Genomic DNA, 20038 nt, shown 5'->3' with positions numbered 1-20038 from the left:
CACACACAGCAAACTAAATAAAGCTTGCCCCATAATGCTCCATACAGAGGATTATAGAGTATGTTCCAGCGTGAATTATGGAAGCTTGGCCTTCCAAGACATATACCAATCCTGAATGAAGTAAGGGCAGTGGTAGTGGCGGGAACTGGAGATAGAAGGAAGACTCCATTGCTTCCCCAATCCAGTGTCAGCTGGTTTGCCACAATTCAGCCAGTCTTTGCTAGACTAGTTACCCGATTATAGCCATTTCTATGCAGAGGAGTTGTCCTACTATACCAGCATTCCAGTTATGTTACTACTGTTTTGATATTCCTAGTTATTTTATGGCATGGCATAAAATAATGCTTATGCTTCATTTTGTAGCAAATAATAACTTTTGTGTCTGCACTTCAGGTATGGAACAGGCTGCTTCCTACTCTGCAATACAGGTCAAAAGGTTAGTGCTGGGAATTAAACAACTTGAAACCTTAAAAAATATTTTTGTTGTGTTTTACAAATAAAATTAAGGTTTTTTTTTCCTGTGCCTATGTTCTGTATAATTTACATTCTCACTTGAGCTTAAAATATTCACGTGTACCTTGTTTAACATGAAGGTCCCAAAGAGGAAATGTCTTGTGCTAGAATGCTATGGGCAGTTGGGCAGTGTTCAAGATAACAGCCAGGGGTAAACTAACATGATAAAAAATAATTAATATTTTCCAGATCAAGTAGTTACATATTTTTTCTTTTTGTTTCCAGCCTTCAATTTCTGAACATGGCCTTCTGACTACAGTGGCGTACAAAATGGGCAGAGACAAACCTGTGTATTATGCATTAGAAGTAAGTATAATTATTTTTCAAATACTATGGGCTTTTGAAGATGCCAAGTTGTTTCTTTGGTTTTTAATACCAAGAGGTGACGACAGTATATGTACCGTATTTTTCGCTCCATAAGACACACTTTTTTCCTCCTAAAAAGTAAGGGGAAATATCTGTGCGTCTTATGGAGCGAATGGTGGCGGTCCCTGGAGCTGAATGCCCAGGGGCCAAAAGAGGATCATGCTTTTTATTTTACAAAGAGAAAAGGGGGTGTTGAAAGGACCCCACTCAGCAGCTGATCAGCAAGAGATTGGGAGAGAGATAAGAGTCCCTGGCTCCCTTTCAGCCCCGCCCTCTTGCCCAGGCCTCCATTGTTGAATGTGCTGCAGAGGGAGGTTGTTTGTTTCCCCAGCGACATGTGACTGGCTGATTAGATTATCTGTCTGGAAACCGTAAGAAAGGCTCCCTTTCCTTTAGAAGCTGCAGAAATGTGAGTTGAACCCCATAAAAACGGGGCTTTTCCTCTTTGCTTTTCCCCCTTTGCAAAAGGAGCTTTGCTTTTCCCCCTTTGCAAAAGGAGCTTTGCTTTTCCCCCTTTGCAAAAAAGCTGCAAAACTTTTAGCTGATCCTCAAAAAAACCAGGGCTTTTAGAGGAGGAAAACCAGAAGAAGAAAAATTCTGGGTTTCCTCCTCTAAAAACAAGGTACGCCCTATGGTCCAGTGCGCCCTATGGAGCGAAAAATACGGTACTATGGATGACTGCAAACCTACTACAAAGTGCTTGGGTAATTAATGCAAGTTAGGTGTTTTTTGTTTGTTTGCTTCTTTTTGGTAATAATAATAATAATAATAATAATAATAATAATAATAATAATACCATGCCCATCTGACTGGGTTGTCCCAGCTACACTAGGCAGCTTCTAACATATATAAAGATATAATAAAACATTACACATTAAAAAGCTTCCTTTTATGGGGCTGCCTTCAGATGTCTTCTAAAGGTTATATAATTACTCATAGGGGTAAGGGGGTCTCTGATGTCAAAGGGCAATGTTCTGTGACTCCACAAAAAGTTGACTTGGTAGAGGCTGGTTCATACGTGCATATCTGTTACTTGATTTAAACTGAGTTGCTTTGTGCTTGATGACTGGCAGCTGACTATGTGAATTTACTGCGCTGAAAAGTTTTGTGCTAAAGGTGAAGTGATACTAAATCATTACAGGTTATGAAGCAGATCTGTGACTACTCTTGTCGCCTGCCCTAATTATGTATGTTTCTGGGACTATATCCTCAGCATCTTCTTTTAAGTCTGGGACTCCTTTAATTATGAGCCCAGCACCTTTAAGAATTCCAAAACTGTGAAAAAGGCATGCCTTGGTTTTGTGTGTTGTCTTTCATGATTTGCTCTAAGAGTGAGAGTGAAGTAACAAAACACATTAACTTGCCCTTTTCATGTAGGGCTCTGTTGCCATAGCTGGTGCCGTTGTACGTTGGCTGAGAGACAACCTCGGCATTGCAAAGTCTTCAAGTGAAGTTGGTGAGTATCAATAACTTGGAGTAGCTTATTTTGGTGAAGAGTTGCTTGATCTTCCCCTTGCCTAGGATATGTCAGTTTTAAGGACACTAACTGTGGCATGCACTTGGTTTTAGAAAACTGGTAATATTCTGTGACATTTCTAAAACCAAATGTCTGGAAGAGATGTATGAATTTAAATGGATACATGTAGATTCCTAGTCTTGCATCCTTTTATTGCTTTTGGAAATAGAAATCACTACGTTAGACTATCTTATTACTTGGATACTGCTTGTAGGAATAGCAAGAGTTTTCAGTGCTATCATTCACCAAGTTTGTTATCCTGGGAGTATGTCCCATTGAACTCAGTGGGACTTGCCTTTGAGTAGACATATATAGGATTGTTGTGCAATACTTCTCTTTTATTTGAAAACAAGAGTTTTACTTTTTGGCATGCTGCTAGATGCCCAAGAATGCTCTTGTTCTTTGATACGCAATTGTAAATAATTAGAATTGGGACTCTTATTTTCCTTAGTCCAATATTTATTTACTGGAGTAATCTGGGTGACAACATTTCATAAATTTGGAATTTATTTTTTATTTAAATAAAAACATTTCTAGACAATCTGACCTTTAATTGTAACATTTGAGTAATAAGCAACTGACAAGTGTAATAAATAGCAATAAATGTTATTTGCTCCTGCTGCGTGAAGATAAACTCTATTTTGGCATTGGTTTTAGAGAAACTTGCTGCTGAAGTGGGCACTTCTTATGGCTGCTACTTTGTTCCAGCATTCTCAGGATTATATGCACCATACTGGGAACCCAGTGCAAGAGGGTAGGTATATCAGACCAAATGTTTAACTTAAAGAATTTCAGGAACTGCCAATATTTATTTTTATCCATTCTTAAGTAATTAGGCCAGATACACAGTGGAATGTTGTACATCTTGCCAATATACACTTCTTGCCAGCTGAGAGGGCAATGTGCACACAGCAGCCACCGTGCGTTATAGGGGGTTCAGTGGCAGCCACATGAGACTTTAAAAGAAGGTTTGTTTAGTCTTGATAGTAGAATTTCCTTTCCTTTTTCCTTCTACAGAATTATCTGTGGCCTTACTCAGTTTACAAATAAAAACCACATTGCCTTTGCTGCACTAGAGGCTGTCTGCTTCCAAACACGAGAGGTATGGATGAATGCTGCTTTGATGGCAATGGCAAACTTCTTTTTAAAATAATAATAATAATAATAATAATAATAATAATAATAATAATAATAATAATAATGAGTTGTATTTTGTATGATTCAGATGATTTAAATTGTATGACCTCAAAAGTTTGTTGGGAAGGTTGGGAGAACCAAAGGTCTCAGGTTGTTCAGTATAGCTTAAAAACTAATGTTAGTAACCAGGCCTGGTTCTTTCAATAGGCAAAGTGTGAGGCAGTTGATTTTGGGTGCCACGAAAGAGCAGTAGAAGTTTAATTATTCATTTATTGCTGTGTTTTTAATTCCAGGGAGAGGCAGTTATGGAATTGTCTGCCTCAAGTACCAAAATAACTTGGCTAACCTTGGACACTATGCAGGTTGACTGTGGGCAGGGCATAGTATTTGGTGTTCTGCCTCAGGCAGCATAATGTCTTAAGCAGGAGCTGCTAGTATCACGAGACTAATTTGTGTACCTTGAGAAGAATTATTGTCACAGACAGGAGCATGAATTTAAAAGCTTTGTTTTTCAACTCTAAAAGCATGTAGAACATCTTTCTCTTCCCTAATACTACACAAACAAACAAGCATGGGTGTCTCTGACTTCAGGATATATTTCCATGGGCCACCATACCTGAATGCCTTTGAGTTGTAGGACATTTCATCTTCTGGGATTTTTGCTCAAAATGCAGATGAAATTGTCAAGTTTTTCCCACTTTCAATTCTCTCGCCCCACCCCCACCCCCAACAATTTCTTAAAGATTTGTTTAATTTCAGCACATACCTCAGGGCATGATTTTTCTACAAAAATAAATTAGAATGTCTAGTTTGGCCTTGTAACTTTTATCTCTTTAAACAGCTATGTTCAAATAAGGCATCCTTGTGTGTGCTTCTTAAATTTAAAAGGAACTTCAGTCAGATTCCTGCTGTTGTACTAGCAGCTTCATAATGATAAGAGAGTTGTATCCTACTATCGCCCAAGCAGAAAGAAGCTTGTGCAGCCAGGCTGTTTCCTATATTTATTCTGCCTGCAGTACCACCCCCCCCCCCAAAAAAAAAACCTTCTGCAGATAGTCACACAAACCCTTTGAATAGTGGGGGCTGTGTGGTAGAAGGTTGCAGCTGGAGGCAGTGTTACCTGAAATTGGGCAGAGGGATCTGGGACAATCCCTTCACCTGATTTCAAGCAATTCCTTCAACTCACTGCAGGCTTCTGTGATACAGCCCCCGCTATTGGGGGCCCCTGACCCTCTGGAGAAGGTTTTTAGGATACAGGGTGCAGGGGCAGGTAGAGTAAAAGAGATTCATTGCAGAAGCTGCCTTCTGCTTGCACAGCCATTAGATACAATCCAAAGAGTTTTTCTTCCTGTTGAAGAGATTTGTGTGAAATGTGTGACATGGTTCTGTTTTAAGATACTGGATGCAATGAATAAGGATAGTGGGATACCGTTGAAACAGTTACAAGTCGACGGAGGAATGACTAACAATAAGATCCTTATGCAGCTTCAAGCTGACATTCTCTGTATTCCAGTAGGTAAGCAATAATTGTCCTGGTGCTTTTAGTATTATTACTTACAAGGCCAAATAAGTATGACGGTTTGAATAGACAAGATAACTTGCCTTCCTCTCCCTTGAAAAGGTTTCAATTAAAGATTATATTTCTTGGAGCAGCTGATGCAGCAGGATGCTCAGAACTACTTGTGTCATAAAAAGTTTGGCCTTCTGAATACAAAACTGTGCAGCTTACATCTGCATACATGTTTTTGCCAGTTAATTTTATCTTCCTGTGCTATTCTGGATCTGTGGAGAATAACTACTTTCAGCTCCTCTCCGCGCGGTTAGAACGAGCCCTTCACATATGTGTCCTTCAGCCATGACTGAACAATGTTCTTTCCCAGAAAGAATGTTCTTTAAAATATGTGTGCCATCATCCTGTCAAATTTCCTTCAGGAGAAGGAGGCAGGTTGCTCTCCCTGTTTTTCATGGTAACAGCATTGCCTCCTGCTGTAGAGGTTGCTGTGGAAGGCAATTTCCTCTCCTCGCCCGCACCCAGCCTCTCCCCTCCCCCCCCCCCGAATTGTGATAAACGAAGCAAGTTCTCTGTTAAATGAATCGTGCAAAGGGACTTTTTAATGGAATGGGGTTTCCCCCCGCAAACAATTTATGTACAGAGATTCGCAGTAGTGTGCTGGCTTATGTGGGTTCTATTTTATGTATGTCTTCCAAGTCCTCTTTTTATCATGACAGTTTCAGTAAATATTGCTAAGCAACTCTGTTTTTGATGTCATCTGTAAAAGTTCAAAATCCAGCAGCATATGTTGACCTTTATATAGTTCTAATGCAGGGGTCCCCAAACTAAGGTCCGCAGGCCACATACGGCCTGCGCAAGCCAATTATCCGGCCCCCGCTGCTGCCCACTCTTACTGGTGTGGCTGCCCATCTCCAGGTCAGCGCAGCACTGGAAATAGCTTGTGCCCATGCACAAGTGTCATTTCTGGTGCGGCGCCGGAAATAGCTTGTGCGCATGTGCAAGCGTCATTTCCGGTGTACTTCCGGGTCTGCGAAGGCCCGCACAAGCTATTTCCGGTGCCGCACCAGCAGTGCGCCGGAAATAACGCATGTGCACAAGCTATTTCCAGCACCGTGCCAGAAGTGCTCTGGGAAAAGCAAGTGCGCGCACATATGGGCACACACTGCCCCACCCTCCGCGCAATCGGCGCCAGAGGAACCAGCCCGAGGCCGGGTAAGTTTGCCGACCCCTGTTCTAATGAGTTGGGTGTAAACGTTAAATTGGATGAGTGTAATACAAGGCAACAGACACCAAGGAACAATCAACTAAGGCTCGTCCACACTTTTCTGCTTGTCCTTTGCCTAGAAAGCACTGGTCCAAGTGGTTTCACGCTTGTCCCATCCTTTCTAGGCATGGTCTGAGTAGTTTTGTGTTTGCCCTACAGCTTTTCCTGGGGAAACATGGTGTTTACTACTGAATCAGAACAAGCGGCAATCCACAGAAAACCCAATTGCCATTCGGTCCGATTCAGCTATAAACACGGGGGAAGCAGCAGGGCAAATGGAAGTGTGGGTGAGCTTTAGTTTTACTCAGAGAAAATCCCATTAAAATTAATGAACTGTACTGAGAGGTCAGTTACTTTCAACAAGTTTACTCATGAGTAAAACTTGGTTGAATACTACTCTAAATTTGGGCATGTGTTGTGGGGGGAGGAATTCTTTGACCCATGCACTATTTCAAACTTAAGAAGATATTATTTAAAAGACATAAGCTTGCCCTTTCTCCTTACTCATCTTTTATTAAAATCTCTGGAAGCAAAATAACCCTGGGGTTAATTAATTGCAATAACATCTAGGATATTAATATCTTTACAGCTGATACCAATTTGCTCTGCTTTGTTTCTTAAGAACCAGTGCTGCTCTCTCTTTTTTTAAATTAATAGGCTATATATATATTTGGCTTTAACTCAGATTCTCATTTATTTTTCTGCATTAAGCCAATTAGAAGCATGCTGCTTGGTGTTCTAACTTCACTTGAAAAGTGATTACAGTACTTCATTATCCTATAAATACCTTGCTATGTAAAGCAGTCCATAAACACTCTACCTTCATTTTTGGCTTATTAGTAAAGCCATCCATGCCTGAAACCACTGCACTGGGAGCAGCAATGGCAGCAGGAGCTGCAGAAGGAGTGGGAGTCTGGAGTCTGAATCCTGCTGACTTTACGGCAGTGACCAGTGAACGTTTTGAGCCACAGATCAATCCTGAGGGTAAGAAGGAAATTAATATATGTTATCCATTCTCTGAGCATTCATCAGCCCATGCTGGGCCTTGGCCAATTCACATGACTTGGAGGAACTAGTGCAGTTTGTTCCATTGGTATAATTAGACTAGTAGAGTGAGTGCGGGTGTGTTCTGGGCTAAAAGTACTTGCCTCTAGTCAATGCTTTTCACACTTCTGTTTGAATGTTGTTGTCACTTGATAAAGAGTTCAGGAGACTCTTATCTAGATGTGACTAACAAGACCAGTCCAGATCTCATATGACAGGGATCGGCAAGGTTTACCTCACCTGGGCCGGTTCACTGCAGCGGAGATTCCTCTGTGGGCTGGATCGTGCGTGCGTCTGTGATTTCTGGCGTCTGCACATGCACAGACGCAATTTCCGACGCCACAGAAGCAAATCCCTGCGCAGCGCATGGGGACTCACTGAGCAGGCAGCTCGGTTCGGGGGTGGCTTGTGGGCCGGTTAAACGACCCCCGTGGGCTGCTTGTGGCCCATGGGCCTTAGGTTGCCGACCCCTGTCATATGACTAGATATGACTATTGCAACAGGATATGTGTGAAAATATAGGTTAGAAATTGGGGTGAAAAATTTCCTTGTGGTTTCAGAAAGCGAGTATCGCTATACCAGGTGGAAGAAAGCTGTTCAGAAGTCAATGGGCTGGGAAACAACAGAACCACAAGTAGACGGTAAGCCATTACAATTGTTACTAGCTTGTGAAAGTTATGCTGAGTTTTTGTTAGAAGAATGTCATTCACCTTTTGTGATTAATGCTTTTGTAAACAGAGGCTCCTCTTACCTATCTTTTTTGAAGATAAAAGTTTTAAACTGGCTGCAGCAAAGAATATACCCAGCTTTTTAAACAAATCTAACTTCCATAACAGGTGGTTATGGAGCAACTCGATTATAAATGCTTTTAGGCAAGTATATAGAGACTAGAGAAAACTGTATGGCACCTGGCAACATCTAAATAATAGCTATCTGCTTCCTCTTGGCTGCCTGAGTTAACATTTTAATGATAATTTTATATGGCATCAGGAACTCAGTCTAAAGGTTCCTAAGCAGAATTACATATACATTTTGCAAATAGGAAACATGTTTATATATGAACAAATGCTAAAAAGAGAGAGTGGTGTTAATCCTTTTTTAAAAAAAAGTTATTTGAAACCAGTGAAATAGAGGTTCTGTGGGACTTTATTCTCACATGTAGAGAATAGTAAATAAATTGTGTAGGACCAATCTATGGATACTATGCTATCAAGTAGGATTAATTTTAAATAAGAGAAGCTGTCCTATCTACAGTGTCAGCAAAAGGCAGGAAAGGGCTTGCAATCCCACATTGACTGAAATAATTTGGCTTATAACAACCAGAATAGAAAAGTGTATGTTAAACAAAATTTCCTGATTCTGAGACCTATAGATTGCTATTGAAGTCTCATGAATAATATATCCCAATTCTCGTGTTGAACATATTAAAGGGTGGCTGCATTTCATTGACGCAATTCACACATTACATTAAACCATAGTACGAAACAAACTATGGTTCAAGGTGAATGGGCAGTGGTAAGTCAAGAACAATCCTTGAAGAGAAGCTAACAGTGAGGCTAGATTCTGACAATATAACAAGCCAGACTCGAGTCCAGACTCAGCTGGAGGGGTGGGCAGGGGGAGGGAGTGCTACAGGAAATTTTGAGCAGCATGTGTCTGTTGGTTTACACCAGGCTTCCTCAAACTCGGTCCTCCAGATGTTTTTGGCCTACAACTCCCATGATCCCTAGCTAGCAAGACCAGTGGTCAGGGATGATGGGAATTGTAGCCTCAAAACATCTGGAGGGCCAAGTTTGAGGAAGCCTGGTTTACATTAAACCAAAGCTTGTATCCAATTAAGTTCAAGAGTAGACCTAGCAAAATTATTGAGCCTAAGTTAGCCATGCCTATTAACTTCAATGGGTCTTCTCTGAATAGGACTAGCATTGGGTACAACCAATTGTTTTAAACTATGGCTTAATGTGATGTGAGTATCAGGTCATTGACATTTACAAAATAGCACTAAAGAGCTGGCCTGTAATGAGATCCAAAGTATGCAAATTTGAGGCGCAAGTCCTATTTCTTTCAGTTAGATCCCCCCCCCCGCCGCCTTGTAGGTGTGCTTAAAATTATAGCCTTAAACTGTAATGATTTTATTTGAGGGTTTTTTTCAAAATACAATGAACAAAATACAATGATAAAGCACAGACTTCTGTGCTTTATCATTAGATTGTTATAGATGCATTATAATATGAAATCTGAAGAAAATAATAAACTACTGGTTCCTTCAGCCAACGGGAAGAAGTTGCATAAACTAGATCAAAGGTTCTCAAACTTCATGATTTCTGCGTGGAAGGAGTCATTGGACTCTTACTGAAAACCTATGGCTTTTTCTTTCTTTAAAGCCATAACAGCTGTAGAGGGGAGTTTTAGTTAAGTAAATAAAGTTTCTGGTGGTTGTTTCTTCATTAGAATGGGCATGTAAAGAAGAAACTCAAATTTAAAGGTCCATGTTCTCACTAAGCAGTAAAAGTTGAGGGCAACACAGTAATAGGAGAGAGGGTATAGTACTCCCAGAAATAGAGAGAAGATTTGAGAAATACTGAACAATATTCACTCAGATTTGTCCTGTACATCCCGCCTATGGCTCCATCTTGCAACAGAAACAGCTGCTGCATTCAAGTGTGCTCTACTGAATGTGGTGGCATTCAAGATCATATAGGGGCAGTAGCTCTGTGAGCTTGACCTTTTTCCATACACCCTTTCTTCCAATGTTGGAAATAATCACTTGGTGCTATTCTAACTGGGCAGGAGCCTAAATTTATTCCTTCACTGTGCACGCAGGTGAGGTCTCTATTCTAGTAGTCCTCTCCCCGAAGCAATGGAACAAGGAATGGTACCTATCACCAGTGATGGTTAGATCTGCAGCAGAGGCCCTGTTCTGGCAAGGGTGTTCTCTGTGGTTGCATTCATTTATATACAGGGAGCAAATTCCATGGTGCTAAAGGCTACTGTTTTGTTTCTACCCCCACTCCTGGCTGTTCTACATCAAGCACAACAAACCATAACCCTTGGCTTTTCATTACAAAGGAACACAAGCTCATGGCCTGTTTCACTCCAAAGAGTGGTAGCCCAGTTTGTTTCTTGACTCCCCAGTACAAAGCAGGGACTTTGGTGTTTTTACTGTATTTGAACATTAGCTATGGTGTTTATGTGTGAACCAAGCCAATGATATCCAATGCTAATGACGCTTCACTGGCTCTTTCTGTGTTCTGATTTTGTGTGTGTGTGTGTGCGTGTGTGTGTATTAATTCTCTTAAATTATCTTGCATAGATATTGCATTTATAACCCACCTTAGTGACAGTGCACTTTAAAGGCAGTTTAGCAATGGCTAGCAGACATGGCAACCTCTGTGCTTATTCAGAGATTAGAAAAATGACACTGTCTTATGTTTTCATCCCATCAATATAGCAGCACCCACTGAACGTAGACCCAGACCAATAGAACAAGAATTTGAGACAGAGGAAGAACAAAGTCTGTGTTTCCTGTTTTGGGCATCAGGGTTCTCCTCATGAATGTGCGCAATAAAACAAGGAAGAAACCAGCTCTATAGGGTGTTGTGTTTTATTCACAATTAAATGAAATGAAATGCCCAGAAGCAAAGCATGAAACTATTTCTAAAGTTAGTATTTCAGTGAAATCATAGTTAATTAGTTTTATAGTGCTAGCTTGCACATGTAATATCACCTTTAAAGATCTAGATAGAAATCTGAAAGTCTGTTTTAATAGCTTAAGTTTCAGGGGGGAAATGCTATGTAATAATATATTTTTTTTCCTAGTCAAAATGAATTATGAAGCCTTGATTTTTATCAAAGAACATATTTACTTTTCTCTTTTTGTCCTTCATGGAGTTTTGGGTGTTTTGTTCAGGTTCTAGCAAGCGACTCAAGTCTTCTCTAAGGCTGCCATTTTATGAGATCCCATTTCTTTCAAACTGATGCTATCTTATTTTGCAAAGTAATTCTGAAGGCATCATCATTGCAGTGTTTGATTGGGAAGGTCTGGTTTCAAATCCCTGCTCAGCCATAAAGCTCACTTGGTGACCTTGGGCCCTGTCACTGTATCCCAGCCCAGCAGCCCAGCCCACCTCATAAGGTTGTTGTGAGGGGGGTAGGGAGACTTTGGTTTTGGTAGATCATCGGAAACATAAACCTTTCCTAGATAAAAATCAAAGCAAAGGCCACATGTAGTTTAATAAAAGCACCCACCAAAAAGACAAAAATAAAAGTCCCTCTTTAGATACTGTGTCTCTCACACACCTCATCTCAGATGCAAGCTAGGTAAGTCATTTATACAACTCTCCCTGCAGTCATCATACACTTTGGAATGATATTAGTTGAGTGAGTCCTCACAACAACAAAAAACCAGTCTCTCCCTCATTCTGTGGTGTGCCCCCACCTCAAGGTAATAATTTCCTTCTCCCATAGCTCCAGGAGGAATCCTCCCCATAACTATCTGTTGCCATATCCTCTCTTTCTCCTGTGAGAGCTGAAGTTTGTGAGGGTCAAGAAACAGTGCCTTGCTGGTTATTACTATTTTGTTTATACTGTAGTCTCTCTAACACTCACACGTGGCACCCCTAAGCATTCGCTGCGATCACAGTGGAGCTGCTATGGCCTGGCATACAACCACAAAGGTTACAGTGAAGTAAGAGGTAGAGTGGGTAGCAAGACGGATGCAGGTGTGTGTAAAAGAGGTACTAGGCTCTGGGTGTTGTGGGGCTTGGAGCAACTGCATCAAACGCACCATGGATCATTTAAACCAGGGGTCGGCAACCTAAGGCCCATGGGCCACAAGTGCCCCCCGAGCTGCCCCCGAACCAAGCCATCCGCTCGGCAAGTCCCTGTGTGCTGCGCTAAACCAGCACCGCAGCTCCGGAAATCACATCTGTGCAGATGCCAGAAAACGTGGGCGTGCGATCTGGCCCACGGAGGGGGCCAGTGTGGTGTAGTGGTTAAGAGCGGTAGACTCGTAATCTGGTGAACTGGGTTCATGTCCCCACTCCTCCACATGCAGCTGCTGGGTGACCTTGGGCTAGTCACACTTCTTTGAAGTCTCTCAGCCCCACTCACCTTACAGAGTGTTTGTTGTGGGGGAGGAAGGGAAAGGAGAATGTTAGCCGCTTTGAGACTCCTTTGGGTAGTGATAAAGCGGGATATCAAATCCAAACTCTTCTTCTTCTTCTCTTCTCCATGGCAGTGAACCTGCCCAGGAAAGGTAAGCTTTGCCGACCCCTGATCTAAACCATGGGTTGTCAACCTGGTCCCTACCGCTCACTGGTGGGCATTTCAGGATTATGGGTGGGAGGTAGGGGATTCTACAGCACAAGCTGAATCCTCCTTCCATCGAGAGAGATGAATGCTCTATTCATCTCTCTCGCACTAGGTGGTTAGCAGGAAGTGTGGGCGGGGACAAGTGCACAAACGCACATGAAAGCACGAGCGTGAGCGAGTGTAACATGCAGGAAGAGGAAGTGTGGTAGCCAAGTTTGAATCTCCCGCCCCCTTACTTGTGTTTTTCTTATGTTTCTGAGGCACCAAGTGGGTACATCTGTAGGCATAGGCAGCAGTAGAAAAGTATCCAATGGCCCTGCCTGTGAATGTATCCATCTTGTATGGCCTGGTGTACCAAACTCTGGCCCTCCAGCAGTTTTGGGACTACAATTCCCATCATCCCTGACCACTGGTCCTGTTAGCTAGGAATGATGGGAGTTGTGGTCCCAAAACAGCTGGAGGGCGACGTTTGGCCATGCCTGATATGAGGTAATCCAGAAAGTAACTGGCTCTGCCAAGTGATACCATACGCCAAAAAAGGAAATAATCTAAACGCAGGAGAGCGATTGGTGGGGCAATGTTATAAGATGTTTGCAACAGAAGGGGAGGAGTGTGAGCTGATGCACAATAGCAGCGACAGGCAGAAGCGGAGCAGAGTACTTGTAAAATAGGAGAAAGAAGGAAAGGAAAAAATTATAGGCAGGAGAAGGAGAGAATTGTTGTTGACTAATAATAATAAGTGAGCTAACTAGCCAGTGGTGGAGCTTCATGCTCCAGCACCAGGGGGCGGAGGGCAGGCAGGGGCGGAACTGGCGCACATCCTGGGGGCTGGGTGCACCGCCTGCAGGGGCGTGGTGCCCAGCTCGGGCAGCCACAATGGCACCCTGGGGGTCGCGCTGCCAGGGGTGGTGCGCTCCCCCCGCACTCCTCTTCCTCCACCAGTGTAACTAGCTCAAGCTTACTTCTGGACATTGCCATAAGGAAGGTAAAAGAAAAGAGTAAAAAAGGAGGTAAAAAGGAAAGGGAAGGAAAAAATAGAAAAATAGGAAGAAAAATAGAAAAAAATAGGAGAAAACAGAGACAGGCAGAAGCATAGTGTTTAGGGTGGCTCATGTTTTGGCAAGTTACATTTTGTTATCTTACCAAATAAAAGAAAGAAGTAATTTCAATTTACTTTATTGTTTTCACATTGAACTTCATAAAGTTAAAAACATAAACATGCATAAAGTAGAAATAAAAAGATAAATTTAAGTACATTAAAAAAAATCCCTCCTTTCTACTTGCGCTAAAAAAAAATGAGTTACTGCAGCACTGGTGGGCGGTAAGGAAATTTTACCATCAAGAAAGATGCATTAGTGGGCAGTAGGTATAAAAAAGTTGACTACCCCTGATCTAAACCTTAGGTGCTTTCTTTGTGTACAAACCAAGGGAAGAGGTTGTAGAGCACTTGGGGCGAGCTCTTCATTGTTTTGAAGGCTATTACTTGAGTCTTTTGATAACTTACCAAGAAGACTATAATGAAATACATGCTGTGTATTCCATGCTGTGTCCAAGAATGTTTGAATGGGTCAGGGATGGCATTTTGAGTGTGTTGCGACACACTACTGAGATAGGGTATCTTTTGATATAGAGAGGAAAAGCTTGTTGCTTAATCAGCAAAATTGGTGTGAGGTGGGTTAGAAGGTAAATGCTTGAGAACCATTGAACTAGATGCAAGTTTTTGTTCCTGAAGGCAGCTTTAATCATAGAAACAAAGAATTGTAGCATTAGAATGGACCATGAGGGTCATCTAGTCCAACCCCCTGCCATGCAGAAATTTTTCACCCAACATGGGGCTCAAACCCACAACCTTGAGATTAAGAGTCCAATGCTCTACTGACTGAGCTATCCCAGCATGTATGCTGCTCAACTAGTCAAGTTGTTACTTGAATTTATTGTTGCCTAGTATCCATGTATAAAACTTTCTAGATTAGACAACACTATATTGTCAGCCAGTGGTTTTAGCACATCTGTAAGGGATCAATGGGTGAAATACCGGTAAATACTGCTATTTTGTGCTTTTGATTGCAGTCTGGATAGTGGTAGATGCATATTCCGCTTACTGGGGTAGTATGCATGATGATGGAGCAAACGGATTCTTTGGAGGTACCCCGAGGGACACTGTACATTAATTAGGCTTTGTTCATGCCATCTTCCTCTTTTGAAGAGAGACTTGCATGTGCAGGCCTTTGCCTATAGCTCTTAAATTGCACGTTAGCATGTGTGTTTATGAATATATATATATGTGGGTGGAGACACATGCACATGCTCCTCCATCACCCATGCATTCTCTCTAGAAGAATCTTTTAAATACTTAACATCAGCTTTGTTTTGGAGTTCTGCATTGTCTGCTTTATTAATATTTGATTGGCTTTGCCTAAATCACATTGAATATTGACATTGGATGCAAAGTCGGAATATATCTAAGCAGAAAGGCTTGGCTCAGCTCTAATTATTACTGTGTGTTAAAACTAGCATTTTGCAGATGTTGCTGCTTTCTTGTAAATTTTATTTATTTATGTGATTCCTAAATCTTGCAATTTACATGTATCTCTCTTTTGATTTGCTTGACTGGAACCTCTCCTACTGGATGGCATCAGGTGAAACTAGTATCTTCTGTAGTCTGCCTTTGGGCTTTTTTATAATGAATAGCCTGTTAATGTTAATCGGAGCAAAGTACATCTCAGGTTAGTTTATTATTATTTGAACTAGCTTATTTTTACAAGGTTATCACTGCTAGTTTGATTGTTATCCTTTTGTTTTCAGTATTCTTGTTCTATGTTGAATAAACAGTGGCACAAATAGCTACAGCTTCTCAAGACGTTGATTTAAGATTTTCTGGAACCAATATTTTATGTAGGACTTCTGGTGTCAACCACACTGCCATGATTATTTTTAAGCATGATTATAGGTTCTGATTTTCTACTTATTACAACAAAATTATGCATTCCAGTTATCCTTTGAAAGCTCAAAGCTACATAATTTATTTTAAGAAATCAGCATTTTCAGACATTATGAGCAAATTTTTAGAACTTTCTGGACCAGCAGATAAATGTTTAAGGTGGGCCAAACAGGCTATTGTTCCAGTGCAACTCTACAAAGCTGACTTGCTGATATTTAAGGTCAAACCATCATTAATATCAAAAAGATTTTCTCTCCTAAAAGAGTGTGCATTTTTGTTGGTTGGCTGGCTGGTTGGTTTTTAAATTTCCCTCAAACAAATTATATTGATGATCTAACTTAGTCATAAGATTAGGGTCTCACATTTGAAAAGATCACCGTGGTTCAATATTTTGAAATAAACTTCCATTTCATTTGCAGCTTGTGGAGAATATTTGGTGGGCTAATTAGTCTGGATCACTATTGGGAAAAGTATACCGGTATATATGCAGCAAAACAACCCCAAGTACTACACCTTTTTAGAGTGATGTAGCATGCAGGAATAGCCAACATGGTGCCTTCCAGATGTTGATGGACTACAATTCACATAATTCCTGATGTCTGACCTTTATGACTGGGGCTGATGGGAGTTAAAGTTCAACAAAATCTGGAGGGCACTACAGTGGCTGTACCTTGCTGTAGAGAATAAATTCATTGTGATTGTATACATGCCTTAGCATGTTACTAATAGCAGAGGGAATTTCATGGATTGTGTACTTGTAGCATATCTGACAGGTGAGCGTCATCTCCATGGGACTAGTGCAGTATATTTCAGTGCACAATCTAAATTCTATGGATGGTGCCTTATTTTTTCAAGGCAGTGAGCTCATTGCAATTTATATTATGCACCCATAGTTCACTTTAGGGTAGACCAGACCAGCGGTTTGTAGGTTTGTGGTAGATATGTGCAGTATTCTTCCCATGATAATAGAGAAAAGCATTTGCAGAATATTAATACTTTTATCAGTTCACCTTTAGCTGACCTGTGGGGCATGAATGGGCTTCCTATCCAGAATTTACCTACTATAGCTTAACTTAATCATTTCAATGAGACTTGTGCAGGAGAAGTTGCCACTGGATTTTGCCTCTGAATATCAGACCCATCTTTTGTATTCTTTACTACAATCAAATATTGAGGCTATGTTCCAAAAGATTTGACAGAGACTGGACTAAGCCCTAATTGTTCTTCTTACTGTGAGTGCCTCTCTCTACAGAGGTAATACCCATATGAAGACTTTACTCTTCTTTCTCCACACATATCCCAGAGAAAGAAAGAGAGAACTGCCTTTAGCTAAACCTCTCCTTAAGAAGTAATCATAAACATTGCATTTTTTCAACAAGAAGTATTCAACACCTGACAATATGTTTTCTATTTAAGGTAATTGCAAATGAGGCTCCTTAATGGATTTCCAGGAGATTGCAGCATCCGAAGAGAATCTGGTGCTCTCTTCCATTGTCATGGGATTGTTTTGACTTGGTTAATTGTCAAAATAGCATGAATATATAGGAGAGGACTTGAACGTGGAATGAGGAACACACATAACATTGCTGCCACATGTTCCCTACTTAAATGTACACTGGGATGCAAACCTTTCATTAACTTCCTCAACCATCATCACCTGTTTTATACATTTTGACATGGGAAATTGCCACAAAGAAAAGGGTTGTATTATTGTCAACTGTATGGTTCAAAAGCTTGGCGCAGTATGCACATCTGTAAAGTCATGGTGGCATTTTCCATTTCCTAGAAAATTGCCCATAATGGTATCAGCCAGTGCTCACTAGTGACCAATGGAGCAACGCCTGTCTGTATCGTCATGAGTTAGACTCTTCCAATATTGAAGCAGTTAATGGTGCTTTTTCATCATACTAAAACCTGAATAACTGATTTATTCTCTTCTGTTCATGTGCATTGTCCATTAGTAATGAGGACCCTAAATCCTGAAAGTGCCACAAGTTAATTAACAAGATTATTTTTCCAAATGTGTATTTAAGATTAAAATATATGTGCTTTCACCTATACATTAGCAAGCCAGAGACCTAAGCAGCAAAGAAGCTCCACATGCAAAGTACTATGCTAAGGTGTAAAGACAGAGATTAAATAGTTTTGGATGCACTTGTTATGTTTTCTTTGGGCAGCAGGTACAGTCCAAATGAACCTTTCCATTGTCTGGATGTGTTGGAGCTGGTGGTGTAGGAATGGGAAAGTTCAGCCTCTTAGCATAGCCACGTTCTAGACAGTGGCAATTTTGTGTCTTGGGTGCAAGTTTTTAGGCATCAAAGCAAAAGCATTACTTGCTAGCCAAAAACATCAAAGCTAAGCTGACACATTTTCAGGTGATCCATTCTACAATCTTTGGAGGGAATTGTTTCTTTTCTTAATAAAAAAAATCAGTAGAAACATCTGTCAGCTCACACAGCCTGGTTCCCTTTTCTGCTTTTACCATCATTACCACCACCATCCTATTTTGCTCTGTATCCCATTTTCTGAAATTGGAATGCTGTAAAGGAACAGAATAATGGAGTGGGAACTATATTAGAAAAGGCAAGCAAGGACAAATACCCCCTTCAAATCTTGAATGTAACAGGGTTTCAGCAAAGGCTACTCTGGTCCTCCCAGATATGTACCCCACATTATCTTTTTCTTCTTCTGCCAATGCTGCCTGTAGCTGGAAGGAGTTTTGGTTTCCACATCTGTGAAATGAATTGGATCCAGTCTGCCTTGTCCTTTGAGATGCCTCAGATTGCTGGAATGTACCCCAAAATTGCTGCAAAAAGTAACTCCTATGTGGAAAAATGACATAGCTTACTCCCTGCTATAAAATCTTATGCAAAAGATTATATTTGGTAAATAAAGAGGGCTTGGTGTAATCTTAACATGAAATTGCCTGATTTGAAAGTTTGGTGTGTATTTCTAAATATGTGCATTTAGGAGCTAAAGGGAATGTGCATGCTCAAATGGTTTCTGTGTCTGTCTCATGTGACTTTGTCTTCACTGTTACAGAATATGTGTGTTTGATCACTTGGGAAATAACATTAAGCACTGGAAATTCAAAGTATTTTAGGTCTAATACCAATGCCTTTTCATTAAGTGCAATGAAAATCTTAAACAATGGTCTCTGAAGCTGCAGCGCATTCTGCACTTGGTGTAAATTCTAGAATTCTCTTGACAACGTTGTCCCTTAAATGTAGATTGGGTTTTAATGTTTCAGCATGTTGATAAATGACAAAAGCAATTTGGAATATTGGTTTGTGTCAGAACTACTGTACATGTGAACTTGGTAGTAGGATTTGTAAAACTCCACGTCTTAGCCTTATAACTTGCACAGGCACTGTGTAGCTTGGACCGTATTTGGCAAGCCAAGGCTTCCCCCTGCTAGCACAGGAGAAAGCCTTGTTCTCTTACAATGTATTCTGCTTATTTCCATGAGCTTAGCTTTCAGAGAAAAGTGGGAGGGGAGAGCTTGCAGGGGCAGGTGTTTGGCAGGCTGAATAAACTGTATTTTTCCTAGGAGGTCAATGGAATGGACACAGACCTAGGGTGTTCAGTGTGTGATAACATTGGGTTTCAAAGATATAAGTGCCAAATACTAACCCCTTTTCCCAAACAAATGATGAAACAGCAAACCATAAAAGAACCTGGAAATCACTTGTTTCTTGAGCTGCCTTCATATGTGTTTGGCTGATGCTTTGTTAAACAATGTGTGATGGGCAGTTTTAACTACAGTTTCTGGGGGGTATATAGGACATTAAATTATTTTTGTGATATTATAATTACAGTTGCAATTTTGTAAAATGTACTTCTTTTCTACAAAACAGAATTAACTGTTCACTTTTTGTGAACAGATTCTTGTGATTTCCCCCCTCCCCCTATATATTGTGACACCTTGAAATTTAAATGGGCATATGGAAAGTTTGTAACAGCAACACTGGCTGGTTTTGCACTGCTGAGAATACATGTGACTTAAAATGACCTAAATCTTGTTTGCAATTATGTTTGCAATGGAAGCCGTGAATAAATTTAAAATGAAATCTGATTCAAGTGTGTAAATGCTTTACTGTTTGTTGGTTGGTTGGTTGGTTGGTGGGAAACAAGAAAATTCTACTTCACAAAATCTCATCCTGGGATTCTGTTTTTCTTGCTTTAAAGCACGGGTAGGCAAACTAAGGCCTAGGGGCTGGATCCGGCCCATTCGCCTTCTAAATCTGACCTGCGGGAGGTCCGGGAATCAGCATATTTTTAAATGAGTAGAATGTATCCTTTTATTTAAAATGCATCTCTGGGTTATTTGTGGGGCATAGGAATCTGTTCATTATTATTTTTTTCAAAATATAGTCTGGCTTCTCACAATGTCTGAGGGACAGTGGACTGCTGAAAAAGTCCCTGCTGAAA

At 40.8% G+C, this 20038-nt stretch overlaps 1 protein-coding gene across 7 annotated transcripts in view; it reads left to right on the top strand.

Moving 5' to 3' along the window:
- Window positions 1-19682, top strand: part of GK (glycerol kinase) — a 39803-nt gene extending 20121 nt beyond the window's left edge. For 3 of the 7 annotated variants that reach the window (XM_033147215.1, XM_033147210.1, XM_033147214.1), the window contains 9 exons: window positions 394-436; window positions 739-819; window positions 2257-2335; window positions 3053-3149; window positions 3413-3497; window positions 4928-5048; window positions 7150-7293; window positions 7914-7994; window positions 10805-10938. In XM_033147215.1, coding sequence (XP_033003106.1) covers window positions 394-436; window positions 739-819; window positions 2257-2335; window positions 3053-3149; window positions 3413-3497; window positions 4928-5048; window positions 7150-7293; window positions 7914-7994; window positions 10805-10908 — 835 coding nt within the window. In that variant the 3' untranslated portion in view covers window positions 10909-10938. Of the gene's footprint in view, window positions 1-393; window positions 437-738; window positions 820-2256; window positions 2336-3052; window positions 3150-3412; window positions 3498-4927; window positions 5049-7149; window positions 7294-7913; window positions 7995-10804; window positions 10939-15305; window positions 15398-17023 lie in introns of those variants that run through there. The other 4 variants (XM_033147211.1, XM_033147217.1, XM_033147216.1 and 1 more) reach the window with 4 other exon arrangements.
- Window positions 19683-20038: the final 356 nt, after the last annotated feature.

Source organism: Lacerta agilis, chromosome 4 (genome assembly GCF_009819535.1).
Source record: "Lacerta agilis isolate rLacAgi1 chromosome 4, rLacAgi1.pri, whole genome shotgun sequence".
NCBI lineage: Eukaryota > Metazoa > Chordata > Lepidosauria > Squamata > Lacertidae > Lacerta > Lacerta agilis.
The sequence above is the reverse complement of the archived record's forward strand: the minus strand, read 5'-3'. Positions and strand labels throughout refer to the sequence as shown.